This window comes from Phragmites australis, chromosome 2, assembly GCF_958298935.1.
Source record: "Phragmites australis chromosome 2, lpPhrAust1.1, whole genome shotgun sequence".
Classification (NCBI taxonomy): domain Eukaryota; kingdom Viridiplantae; phylum Streptophyta; class Magnoliopsida; order Poales; family Poaceae; genus Phragmites; species Phragmites australis.
In genome coordinates this window covers 35,850,229-35,863,006 of record NC_084922.1, presented here as the reverse complement: position 1 = coordinate 35,863,006, position 12,778 = coordinate 35,850,229, and the positions used below count along the sequence as shown (strand labels likewise).

Below are 12,778 nucleotides of genomic sequence, written 5' to 3'. Positions count from 1 at the left end.
AGTCGTATGGAGGATCGGGGCGATGTAGTCCAGTCAGGGATGACAGACGAAGGAGGCGCGGCCAAGGTCGGCGATGAGCTCGCGATTCCGGAAAGCAAGTCGGCGCAGACTGTGAAGCAAGGATCGGGGGTTTGGGCCATCGCGTTTCTCCCCAATGGAGGGAGAGAGTTGCAGTCCCTGCAGGTGAGAAGCGGAGCTAGAAGAGAAACGGAAAAGTAGCGTCGTTTACATGGCAAAGGAGGGCATAGGGACGGGAACAGGCTTGGGCAAACACCACGGCACGCGCGCGCAACCCAGCGGGAACGGCTCGACGTGGCGAACCGGCAGCCGCGCGTAGCACGGCCGAGCCCATCACGACCCTGGGAAGCGCGGATCACGGGCACCTGCCTCGGTGCGCGAGCCCAGCCGCCGCGTCCGCCCTTTCCATTTAGGTCCGAGTCCGACGCACATCATCCCTGGTCGTGCGATTTTTCTTTCTCGGCCCCGCACCAGTTCGCGCCAGCCAGAGGCGGACACCTGGAGCTCCCTGCCAGTGGCAACGCGTGTCCCCTCAACGTGGCACCCAGCGCACGCCCATGCAGGACACGTACCCTAGCCTCTGCTTCAGAGATCGAGCGTATAAATATGAACAGCAACCAAAGTTGCTCATCACACAGCTAGAAGTGGAAAAGATATCTTAGGCAAAGTTTCCAAGAGTTCGAGCTCAGCCACCTTACAATTTCGTTTGGCCTGTCTAGCTTGCTTTAATCTGCGACGATGGCTTCTCGTCATGAACAGGCAAGCTACCGCGCCGGGGAGACCGAGGCCCGCGCCGAGGTGAGTCGCGCACGCCACGGCTCCGTGATCCATGAATCTGCGCAGGACTCACGGTGTTTGCTGCATTTCAGGAGAAGACCGGGTACGTGATGGGCGCGGCGCATGAGAAGGCGCGGGAGGCCAAGGACACGGCGTCCGACGCCGCGAGCCGCGCGATGAGCAGGGGCCACGACGCCAAGGAAACCACCAAAGAGAAGGCGCGCGAGGCCGCGGACCGAAGCATGGGGATGGGCCACGACGCCAAGGAGGCGACCAAGGACAAGGCCTACGAGGCCGAGGACACGGCCTCCGACGCCGGGGGCCGCGCCATGGACAAGGGCCGCGGCGCCGCGGAGGCCACCAAGGAGAAGGGGTACGAGGCCAAGGACAAGGCGTGCGAGACGGCCAGCGCAGCCGGGGACCGCGCCCGCGACGGCGCGCAGCAGACCGGGTGCTACATTTCGCCGACAGCCGAAGTCGCCAAGCAGAAGGCGGCCGGCGCCGCGCAGTACGCCAAGGAGACCGTGGTTGCCGGCAAGGACAAGACCGGCGCCCTCCTGCAGCAGGTGACAAAGCACATGACTAATGATAACTGCATCGCGTTAACTTATACTACTACATAGTGCGTTCTGAAAGTATATTCGGCTGTGCAGGCTGGGGAGACGGTGATTAACACGGCCGTGGGGGCGAAGGACGCGGTGATGAACAAGCTGGGAATGGCCGGTGAGAACAACGACGGCACCGCCACCAACGCCGGCAAGGACACTAGCACCTGCAAGCCTGGCAGGGACCATTAGAAGATGGTTGTGTGCTGCTTGTGGTGGCAAACCGTGCTAAGTGCCAAACTGTATCTCATTTAGGTTCAACGGTTTAGTTTCATTTGGACGTGTATGTCTCTCTTTGGTTTGATTTCAAGTTGTGTTCGTGTTTTCGGTTGTGGAGATACACACAGGTGTGGCAGGAGACAGTGTGAACAATGTCTGACCTGACGCCTCTTACGTTTTCGTTTCACGATCTAATAAAGTTGCAAATCTGGTGTTCTATTTTGTGCTAGTTAACCTGTTCTTTGCACGACGGCACGACCAAACTAATTATACGTTCGTTCATTGCACGCAGACAAACTCAAACGCGCACGAACTACATGTTTAACTGATAAAGCAGAAATACACATACAAATTCGGGTCAAGAAGAACTACATGTGTTGGTCTGGGTAACCGAACTGAGGGATGCACCTTGGGCTTCTCAGTGGCAATCGAAGGCCGAATTGAAGGCTTTTTATGTGACACATGATTACGGGAAACTGTACAATATTGTTAGCATCACATGTCTTCTCAATTACAATATCGACATATTTATAGTCCGTACTTAACCACTCATAGTTATAAATTAGAATATTACCACTTTAACTGCCACATTCTCGACATATTCGAGGGTATTTTGGTACAATCCTAAGTATATCAGCATATTTACAGCTGTACCCTTTACCATCACATGGATTCCAGCAAAAGTTGCGCCTTCGCCCGAGCTCCCGAAGGTCTATTGCAAATAGGACCTTCGGCGTACCTTCGGTTGGCTTCGATGTGGTGTCGTGAGTTGGCATTCATTTGACCTCCGAAGGCCCACCAAAGGCTTCGACTGCTATGATACTGGGCATCACGAGTTGGCCTTCGGTTGACCTCCAAAGGGCTGCCAGAGGCTTCGCCTGCAGTGATACTGGGCGTTGCGAGTTAGCCTTCGGTTGACCTCCGAAGGCTTGAGTCGCTTGCCCAAAGGGTCCATTTGTCATCCAGCATTTCTTGAAATAACACAACTGTATTATTCATCAATAAATAACGTTTACCGGAGGTCTTTAACTCACCATTCGAATGGGGCGTGTGAAACCATTCCCCAACAGCAGACCTCCCACAGGTAAGGTTCATCTTCGATGGGTCGAACCTATGAATCAAATGGTACAACGGAATGCCGTCCCCTTCGGCCCATCGAAGGCTTCTGGTGACTCATTTTACCTTTTAGCAGATAGCCCCTCTGGTCATTCAACTGTTTTTATTTTACTGGGTTGATGATTTTGTCCCCACGCGACGTTTAGGATTCATAAACGCCAATTGTCGTTTGTTCGTACCTAACTGTCTTTTACGGCAATGGTTCAATTTCCCTGCGCACCGTTTCAACTGTTGTTAACCTTGTTTTTTACCGTTATATATACTCTACTCGATGACTCACTTTTTACCGCCTGCTTGTCATGATAGAGGTAATGAAAGTAGGGGGAGGCAACAACTATAAGATCCCTCATGTTAACAAAGTTGCATTAGAAAGAAGGCAAACTTCCAATTCAAATCAACTGTGATCTAAATTTGGTGCAGCAGATGTGTAGGCAGATTGATGAATGTGCTACTGGGGTGGTCCTCTTCATATCTGCTTGGTATTTTAGACATGACAATCAAAATGTCTTTTGAAAATGACTTTTGGATCATAAGATGGCTAGAATGTCTGGCACTTTTGTTTAAAAGTCTGTGTCATCAGGTGTACCTATTAGTACTACTGATAGAAATTAAGAAAACATGAGTCTATCGATCTATTAAATATGCACTCATCTTTGTATATAAGTCTTTTGGTATACGTATTAGCTGCTTGATCAACTAAGAAGTAGTAGTCCTTGTAAAAATTAGTGTTGATCTCTCTTTATCTGTTCTAGCCCCTCCTTTATCTGTTTCTTGAGTATTTTAATGAGGACTACTCATATTTTTTTTACACGATACGGACAGATAGGCACTACTGTCCAAGCTGATTCCGGGTCCACATCAAGGGCAATATTGGAAATGATTTCTCAAAAAAAGTAAATTGACAAGTATTTACAAAAAAAAAGCGGTCAAAGTTGCCAAGTAAATGCAAATTGAGGGAGTAGTACACTAGTACTAGTCCTTGAAAACCCCTACAATCTCCATTTCTCCTCTGGAAGAGTGTGGTCCAAGAGGTTTGCGAGAGTTCGATTTGAATGTTGCCCGTCAAGAGGAAATGGAAGAAGAAAATTCCATTCAAGGATCACCACCTTCAAGCGGTAAGCTCGTATTCTATTTTGTGCCTTCCGTAGATAGTTGAGCAACCCATTCCGATGGACAAGGCACCGATTTGAGGATAATTTTGTTCGATTGATGCAAGCATGCTTCTCACAGGCTTCAAATTAAGGATAATTTTGCAGTCAATATGGCTATGCCATCTCTGAATTTTCAGGCCAATAATACAGATTTCCATAGTTTTCTTGCTTCCTTATTGGTCATTCTTGATTACAGTTGCATTACAGAGTCGTGTAGGAGAAGAATTTGTTTTCAGCTTACCTGCGACATATATTATCTTGTTTCATTCTGTTTTCTTCATTCTTTATTAGAGTTACATTCTGTTTTCCCGTTGGGTTTTTATTTTAGCAAATGCTATTCACTATTGTTCCAAAAACGAACTCTCAAATGGTAAGCGGATGCAACTGTACAAAGCTCTGGTTTGGAGAAATAAAAAATACTAATGGGAGATTGACATGAGAGGTTGTAGAAGAGGTTGCAGCATTATACTCTGTTAGTACTCGAACAGTTCAGCGCATATGAAAATGTGCAAGACATTGTTTCCAACAGGGTGGTGACATTGATGTCTCAAAGAAGAGATCAAATTGTGGCCGCAAGAGAGTTCATGTTGATCTAAGCTTGTTGCATGATATTCCTGTGTCAAAAAGGACCACCTTGGTTGATTTGTCGATGCATTTGAAAATTAGCAAGTACACACTCTGGAAGCTTAAAAGGGAAGGACCAATAAAGCGACACTCAAACGGCATAAAGTCATTGCTAAAGGATCAGAATATGAAAGAAAGACTGTGGTGGTGCATTTTCATGCTTGATACGAGAAGCATTGATGTTAACCCGGTCTTCAGGGACTTCACTGACATTGTTTGTATAGATGAAAAGTGGTTTTTATCTCACAACCACCACTGAAAGAATTTTTTTCTTCCAAATGGAGAGGAGCCACTTTGGACTTGCAAAAGCAAAAATTCATCCTGAAGGTAATGTTTCTTTGTGCTCTTACTCGGCCAAGGATGAATGATGAAGGAAATTGTACTTTTGATGTTAAAATTGGGTGTTCCCCCTAGTTACATATGAGCCTGCAAAAATGACAAGTAAAAATCGGGATGCAGGGACCTTACAGATGGAGCCTATCACTTCAATTACAAAAGATGTTATGCATTCCTATGTTATAGAGAAGGTAATCCCTGTAATTAAAGAAAAATGGCCAAGTGAATATGATGGGAAACCAATATTCATCCAACAAGATAATGCCAGCCCTCACATTGACCCTGCTGACCCTTTATTTAAGGAAGTAGCACAATATGGCAGATTCGATATTCAGTTGATTTGTCAAACACGGAATTCACCAGACTTGAATATCCTTGATTTGGGTTTCTTTGTAGCTATTTCGTCCATCCAATTTAAGAATGTTGTTAAAATCGTACCTAAATTTATTGTCGTTGTGCGGCAGGCCTTCCAATAGTACTCACCTATATTGTCAAATTGTATGTTCTTGACATTGCGGCTTGTCATGATAGAGGTAATGAAAGCAGGGGGAGACAACAACTATAAGATTCCTCATGTTAACAAGTTGAATTCGAAAGAGAAGGCAAACTTCCAATGCAAATCAACTATGATATCAATTTGGTAAAATAGGTGTGTAGGTAGATTGATGAATGTGCTACTAGGGTGGTCCTCTTCATATCTGCTTGGTATTTTAGACATGATGATCAAAATGTCTTTTGGAAATGACTTTTGGATCATAAGATGGCTAGAATGTCTAATACTTTTTGTTTAAAAGTATGTGTCATCAGGTGTACCTATTAGTAGTACTGCTAGAAATTTGGAAAACATGAGTCTATCGATCCATGTAAATGTGCACTCATCTCTGTATATAAGTCTTTTGGTATACGTATTAGAACTACTTGATCAACTAAGAAGTAGCAGTCCTTGTAAAAATTAGTGTTGATCTCTCTTTATTTGTTCTAGCTCCTCCTTTATCTGTTTCTTGAGTATTTTAATGAGGTTGCTCATATTTTTTTTACAGGATATGGACAGATGGGTAGTACTGTCCAAACTGAATCTGGGTCCACATCAGGAGCAATATATGAAATGATTTCTCGGGAAAAGTAAATTGACAAGTATTTGCAAATAAAAAAGCGGTCAAAGTTGCCAAGTAAACGCAAACAGAGGGAGTAGTACACTAGTACTAGTGCTTGAAAACCCCTGCAACCTCCATTTCTCCTCTGGAAGACTGTGGTCCAAGAGCTTTGCGAGAGTTAGATTTGAATGTCGCCCATCATGAAGAAATGGAGTAAGAAAATTTCATTCAAGGATCGCCACCTTCAAGCAGTAAGCTCGGATTCCATTTTGTGCCTTCCGTAGATAGTTGAGAAACCCATTCCGCTAGATGAGGCACTGATTTGAGGATAATTTTGTTCGATTAATGCAGGCATGCTTCTCCCAAGCTCCAAATTAAGGATAATTTTGCAATCAATATGGCTATTCCATCTCTGAATTTTCAGGCCAATAGTACATATTTCCATAGTTTTCTTGCTTCCTTATTGGTCATTCTTAATTACAATTATATTGTAGAGTCGTGTAGGAGAAGAATTTGTTTTTAACTTATCTGCGGCATATATTATCTTGTTTCATTCTGTTTTCTTCATTCTTTATTAGAGTTACATTCTATTTTCCCGTTGTATTTTTATTTCAACAAATGCTACTCACTACCATTCCAAGAACGTACTTACAAATGATAAGCGGATGCAACTGTATGAAGATCTGGTTTGGAGAAATAAAAGTACTAATGGGAAATTGACACGAGAGGTTGTAGAAGAGGTTGCAGCATTATTCTCTGTTAGTACTCGGCAGTTTGGCGCATATGGAAATGTTCAAGGCATTATTTCCAGCAGGGTGGTGGCATTGATGTCTCAAAGAAGAGATCAAATTGTGGACGCAACAGAGTTCATGTTGATCTAAGCTTGTTGCATGTTATTCCTATGTCAAAAAGGACCACATTGGATTATTTGTCAAGGCATTTGAAAGTTAGCAAATACATGCTCTGGAAGCTTAAAAGGGAAGGACAGATAAAGTCACACTCAAATAGCATAAAGCCATTGCTAAAGGATCAAAATATGAAAGAAAGACTACGGTGATGTATTTCCATGTTTGATATGACAAGCATTGATGTTGACCCAATCTTTAGGAACTTCACTAACATTGTTTATATAGATGAAAAGTGATTTTATCTCACAAGGACCAATGGGAGATTTTATCTTCTTTCGGATAAAAAGGAGCCACTTCAGACTTGCAAAAGCAAAAAATTCATCCTGAAGGTAATGTTCCTTTGTGCTCTTACTCAGCCAACGATGAATGATGAAGGAAATTGTACTTTTGATGGTAAAATTTGGTGTTCCCCTAGTTACCTATGAGCCTACAAAAATGACAAGTAAAAATCGAGTTGTAGGGACCTTGCAGATGAAGCCTATCACTTTAATTACAAAAGATGTTATGTGTTCCTATGTTATAGAGAAGATAATCCCTATGATTAAAGAAAAATTGCCAAGTGAATACGCTGGGAAACCAATATTCATCCAACAAGATAATACCAGCCCTCATATTGACCCTGCTAACCCTTTATTTAAGGAAGCAACACAACAAGGTGGATTCAATATTCAGTTGATTTGCCAGACACCAAATTCACCAGACTTGAATATCCTTGATTAGGGTTTCTTTGCAGCTATTCAGTCCATTCAATTTAAGAATGTTGTCAAAATCGTACCTGAACTTATTGCCGTTGTGCAGCAGGCCTTCCAATAGTACTCAACTATATTGTCAAACCATATGTTCTTGATATTGTGGCTTGTCATGATAGAGGTAATCAAAGCATGGGGAGACAACAACTATAAGATTCCTCATGTTAACAAAGCTGCATTTGAAAGAGAAGGCAAACTTCCAATGCAAAATAACTGTGATATCAATTTGGTGCAGCAGGTGTGTAGGCAGATTGATGAATGAGCTACTGGGGCGGTCCTCTTCATACCTACTTGGTATTTTAGATATGATGATCAAAATGTCTTTTGGAAATGACTTTTGGATCATAAGATGGCTAGAATGTCTGGTACTTTTACTTAAAAGTATGTGTCATCAGGTGTACCTATTAGTACTACTGCTAGAATTTCGGGAAACATGAGCCTATCGATCTATATAAATATGCACTCATCTTTGTATATAAGTCTTTTGGTATACGTATTAGCGCTACTTGATCAACTTATAAAAATTAGTGTTGAACTCTTTTTATCTGTTCCAGCCTCTCCTTTATCTGTTTCTTGAGTATTTTAATGAGGATTACTTTTTTTTACACGATACGGGCGGATGGGCACTACTGTCAAGCTGAATCTGAATCCACATCAGGTATAATATTGAAAATGATTTCTCAGAAACATAAATTGGCAAGTATTTGCAAATAAAAAAGCGGTTAAAGGCGGAGTGACCTGCGTGATTGCCTGAGCCACTCGCCACCCCTAGCCCCACATCGCTGGCACCTGCCTCAGCTCACCCTTGTTCGTGCGCTCCTGCCGTGATCCACGCAAGGTAGAAGACACGCGATGCATTCAAACCGTGCTCACCTCTCAGTTTCGCTTGCGATTGGCATTGCCATTTCTAAATAGTATTGTCTGCTAAATAATGAACCATAAATTCTAAAAAAAATCTGAAGTTTTTATAGTGGAGCTCAATCTGTCGTTGCATGTAGCAGTCGCTAGAGCAATGCACCCCGCGAGCAGTAGCAGCAACACGTCCACTTCGTGCTTTGATGTGGTGGGGCCCTGAAGCCTGCGCGTCATACGCAACTGGGATTGGGAGTAGGCTGCGCACCCATTGCGTTGGATGCAGCCCAGTAAGCCCCTTAGAGTAGGGATAACATTGGGACAGGTCGGGTCAGGTCTCACGGGTTTCAAATCCGATGAGAGCGGGTTTCAATAGTTGACTGTGCAACACTAGACTGCTTGTGAGAAGATCAACAAATAAGAGAGGTACCTAAGAAATGACAAGTACCAGATATACTCTTCCTATCAATTCTACAACCAGCAAAGTCAGTATCTGAAAATCCACGAAGAGAAAGTGTAGAAGATGCAGAAAACTAAAGACCATACTCAAGGGTGTGTTTGAGATACCTTAAGATGCGCTTCACCGCTTGGCGATGAGAGGTCCTCCGTGACGTTTGGAAGTGAGCACAGAAGCAAATGGCGAAGTGGATATCGGGTCTTATCGCCATCAGATACAGGAGGGAGCCAACATGATCATGTACTCCTGTTGGTCTACTGCCTCATTATCTTCATCCGGATCAAGTATGGTCGAGGTAGCCATCAGTGTCGCCAATGGCTTCATATCGCTCATGTCGAACTTCTTCAGAAGATCCTTAGTGTACTTCGTCTGGTGGATGAATGTACCTTACTTGCATTGCTTGATTTGAAGCCTAAGGAAAAAGTTGAGCCCACCCATCATCTATATCTCAAATTACTTACTCATAATTTCTGCAAAGTTAACCACAAGTGCATGAGAAGAGCCAAAAAAATGATATTATCTACGTATATCTGAACAAGTAGAAAATTGTTGCCATGCCTAAAGGTGAACAATGCTTTATCGACCGATCCCATTACATACCCATGCTCTAACAAGAAGGACTTAATCCTATCATACCAAGCCCTAGGTGTCTGCTTAAAACCACACCTCTCGGACTACTGACTTGTATTCCCTGTTTAAGGAGTACATTGCGACGCCCTTAAAGATGTGGTGGACCATGTGATTATATTGCTGGTACCCCAGTGCCAACTGGTCGGGGTCGGCCCCATCCTCACCATCCTCGTCGGGCCTGGATTTACGCCCTCCAAGCTCCTTGTTGATAATGCCCCGCACGACCTTACACTTGGTCAGGTCATGGGCATCGGTATGGTGGATCGGACAGTAGCCATAGACCTTCTTTCCCTCCTTTTTCTCAAAGTGCCAGCGCGGTTGGCTGGTCTGCTTGACCGCCATGATGTCAGATAGCCCTTGCTTGTGTTTGTTCTTCCTCTTCTCCTTCCGGTCGACCCCTTTGGAGGGGGCGGGCTAGTTAGAGGTCATTGGGACCTAGCGTCAATCTGACGCTCTCGGGCTTTGGCGGCCTGTGCGCACTTGTCAGCAAGCTTGAAGAGCTCAGTAGTGCTTCAGATTACCTTAGAGGCTAGCTTCTTGACCATCTTTTGGTCTCTGAACCCTCCCTTTAAGGCGATGACCATGGATTCACCCGTGATCCTTGTAATGGTGTTTTGGTGCTTTGTGAAGCGCTGGATGAAGTCTCACAATGTCTTACCTTGTCGCTGACTAACCTGGTATAGGTCATCGTCGACCCTAAGTCTGGCATAGGTCCCCTAGAAGTTGGAAATAAATTGGTCACACAGATCCTCCTAAAAGTGAACCGACTCACGGGAAAGGTTCATAAGTGAGGACCGGGCTGAACCGGTCAAGCCGGTCAGGAAGTAGTTGACCATGACTTTTCGATGCCCCATCCCCCCCCCCCCTTCGTGGACTGCACCATGGCGGTGTATATTTACAACAACTCCTCAGGGTTGGTCAAGCCATCATATTTTTTGGCTACGATTGGCTGGAACTTGTCCGGCCATCGCACCTCTTACAGCCAGGCTGATAGGGCGTTGCACTCTGTTCCGTAATGGGGAGTCACCCGCTGATGGGTGACGGCACATGCTCGTGGAGAGGGGCGACAGTCACATGGTCCAGGGGATGGGATGAAGGAATCTGATGTCTCCCTGCGTGGGGGAGGCTAGTGGTAGGGTTGTTGCCCTTTTCCTGCTCTCACCGGGCGCGGGTGGCCACCTAGCTTTGAATAACGCCACCGAGGTCACGTTGGTGCAGGGAGTCACACATGTTAGAGGGTTGGCTATCTCGACGCGACGGGTGTCTTCGAGTGCTCCCCATTGCCGAGGGAGGACGAGATCTTTCCTAGCAAAGAGGCTACTACGATTCTTGGCGATCATAACCCTCACAAATCCTGGCGACGAATGTGGTGTTTGCCACCATAGTTTGGCGTCGAGCGGTCTCAACTAGGAGGGCGAGATCACGCAACCATAGTGCCACTTGCAAACCCTCCAGTTCTGCTACCAGCGGGTGGCTAGAAGCATTCACGTGGTCTGCAGATTCTATGCAGGTGTCATGGCCTCACAGTCGAGTTGTTGGGCGCGGAGTGGTGACATATCAAGAAGGGGGAGCCCCCAGCATTTACGTGACATGACGACCTTGGTGAAGATGCCGCCAAAGATCGTGCCCACTACAGCAGCTCCTCCGTGCGACGGAGTGGTGGTTGGGGCTGTGTCGAAGCGTTCCTGCATCTGGCTTCGGTTTGGTTTCCCTCTGGGCGTGTAGCCTGGGGATCATCTCCGACACCTGGAACACGGGAGCCTTCGCTGCCCCATGTTGCATAAACTATCATGCAAACCTCTCGCTAAGCCTTAGAGCCTTCGAACTCCGGTTCGGTGTCCCGTTCCTGGAGCACACCGGACTTATCTAGGTCATACCCCATGATGAATACCTCGCGGTGACCGGGGTCCTCATAACAGGACTCAGCAGTTGCCGCGGATCTGGCTATGGGTAGCCCAATCTGATCTCTAACACCTACTGAAATGCAGAAATGTGCCCCCTACTTGGCACACCAACTGTCGAGGGTTAATTCTTGATAATGATTTTGGAGTGTACTGGTCAAAGGGCACATGAACAACACCGAAGGTGTGGGTTCCTTGGTGTGTATGTGTTGAACTCAGGATTACTAGGGTTATCCAGGTTTAGGCCTCCTGACGGATAACAGCCATACATCCTATGTATTTTTGTTATGAGTGCTTGTGAATCGATTACCCTTTAGAAACAGGGTCCTTCTCTCTTTATATACCAGAGAGAGGAAGAACTTACAAGTGGGCTTCGATTAGCAGATCCATGCCTAACTAGATATTCAACTCATGGATCATATCCTAGAAAACTGGGTGAGCCCAACTTGCCCTGAGAGCTTTGAGTGCTTGTCCTAACCGTAGAACATCTCCACACCTGACTTCCCTGGCCGCCTGGCCCGTCCCATCACCGTGCGCCGTAAGATCATCTACCAAGCCATCATGTCCCTACGCCCTGCGAGTCTACCTGTATAACCGTCCACTTGAATGATTGTTTTGCAGATCCTGTCTCGTTAGCCGTGCGGTGTTACGCTGGCCCACAAGGCCCCATCCGTAGAATTTAATGCTACAGGATGGGGCAGTGCCCAACCGCATCGGCCATAACTTTGTTTACTGGATGATGTGTCTGGGGAAGAAAAACACCTAAGTAGATAGCAATAAATGTGATTAGATGAGTTAGGTAAGGACTGTTCCCATGACTAGCAAGGGCTGGTCATGGGATCTCATAATATCGCAAGAAGGCTGGTCATACGAGCTTGGACCTGGTCGCGCGATAGGCCAGTGTTCAGGAAATATCTCCTGCCGGTCTTCATACCCATAATGAAGCCCGTTAGCTAGGATGCCCCTTACGCAATACTCCGACAAGTACATACCACTTCCACCCATCGAACGAACTCAGGAAGGACCAACAATATCCATATGGAGAAGTTATCCCGGTCGTTTAGTCATCACCAGATTGACTGATGGGTGAGAGGCGGCAACCATCTTGTCATGCTGACAAGAAGCATAAATAAGATTCTTCTCAAATTTGAGCTTAGGTAATCCTCGGATCAAACATATGGCACTCAAACGAGAAAGGAAATCAAAGCTCATGTGCCATAGCCTCCTATGCCACATCCAAAGCTCAGAAAAAGGTTGTGCAATTAAACATCGAGAAGAACCATGGAACTCAGAAAAATCAGCTCCAAAAACTCTCCTAACTCGAGAAATCCGACAAATCAA

At 45.6% G+C, this 12,778-nt stretch overlaps 1 protein-coding gene across 1 annotated transcript; it reads left to right on the top strand.

Moving 5' to 3' along the window:
• Positions 1-665: 665 nt before the first annotated feature.
• Positions 666-1,745, top strand: LOC133910045 (late embryogenesis abundant protein 14-like). The gene is made up of 3 exons (XM_062352570.1): positions 666-816; positions 888-1,361; positions 1,449-1,745. The coding sequence occupies exons 1-3, from the start codon at positions 757-759 to the stop codon at positions 1,590-1,592; spliced, it is 678 nt and encodes a 225-aa protein (XP_062208554.1). The 5' UTR covers positions 666-756; the 3' UTR covers positions 1,593-1,745.
• The last annotated feature ends 11,033 nt before the right edge of the window (positions 1,746-12,778 follow it).

Coding starts and splice junctions, on each gene's coding strand:
- LOC133910045 (XM_062352570.1), top strand. CDS start 757: ATGGCTTCTCGTCATGAACAGGCAAGCTACCGCGCCGGGGAGACCGAG. Junction 817..887: donor AGACCGAGGCCCGCGCCGAG/GTGAGTCGCGCA, acceptor GCTGCATTTCAG/GAGAAGACCGGGTACGTGAT. Junction 1,362..1,448: donor CCGGCGCCCTCCTGCAGCAG/GTGACAAAGCAC, acceptor TCGGCTGTGCAG/GCTGGGGAGACGGTGATTAA.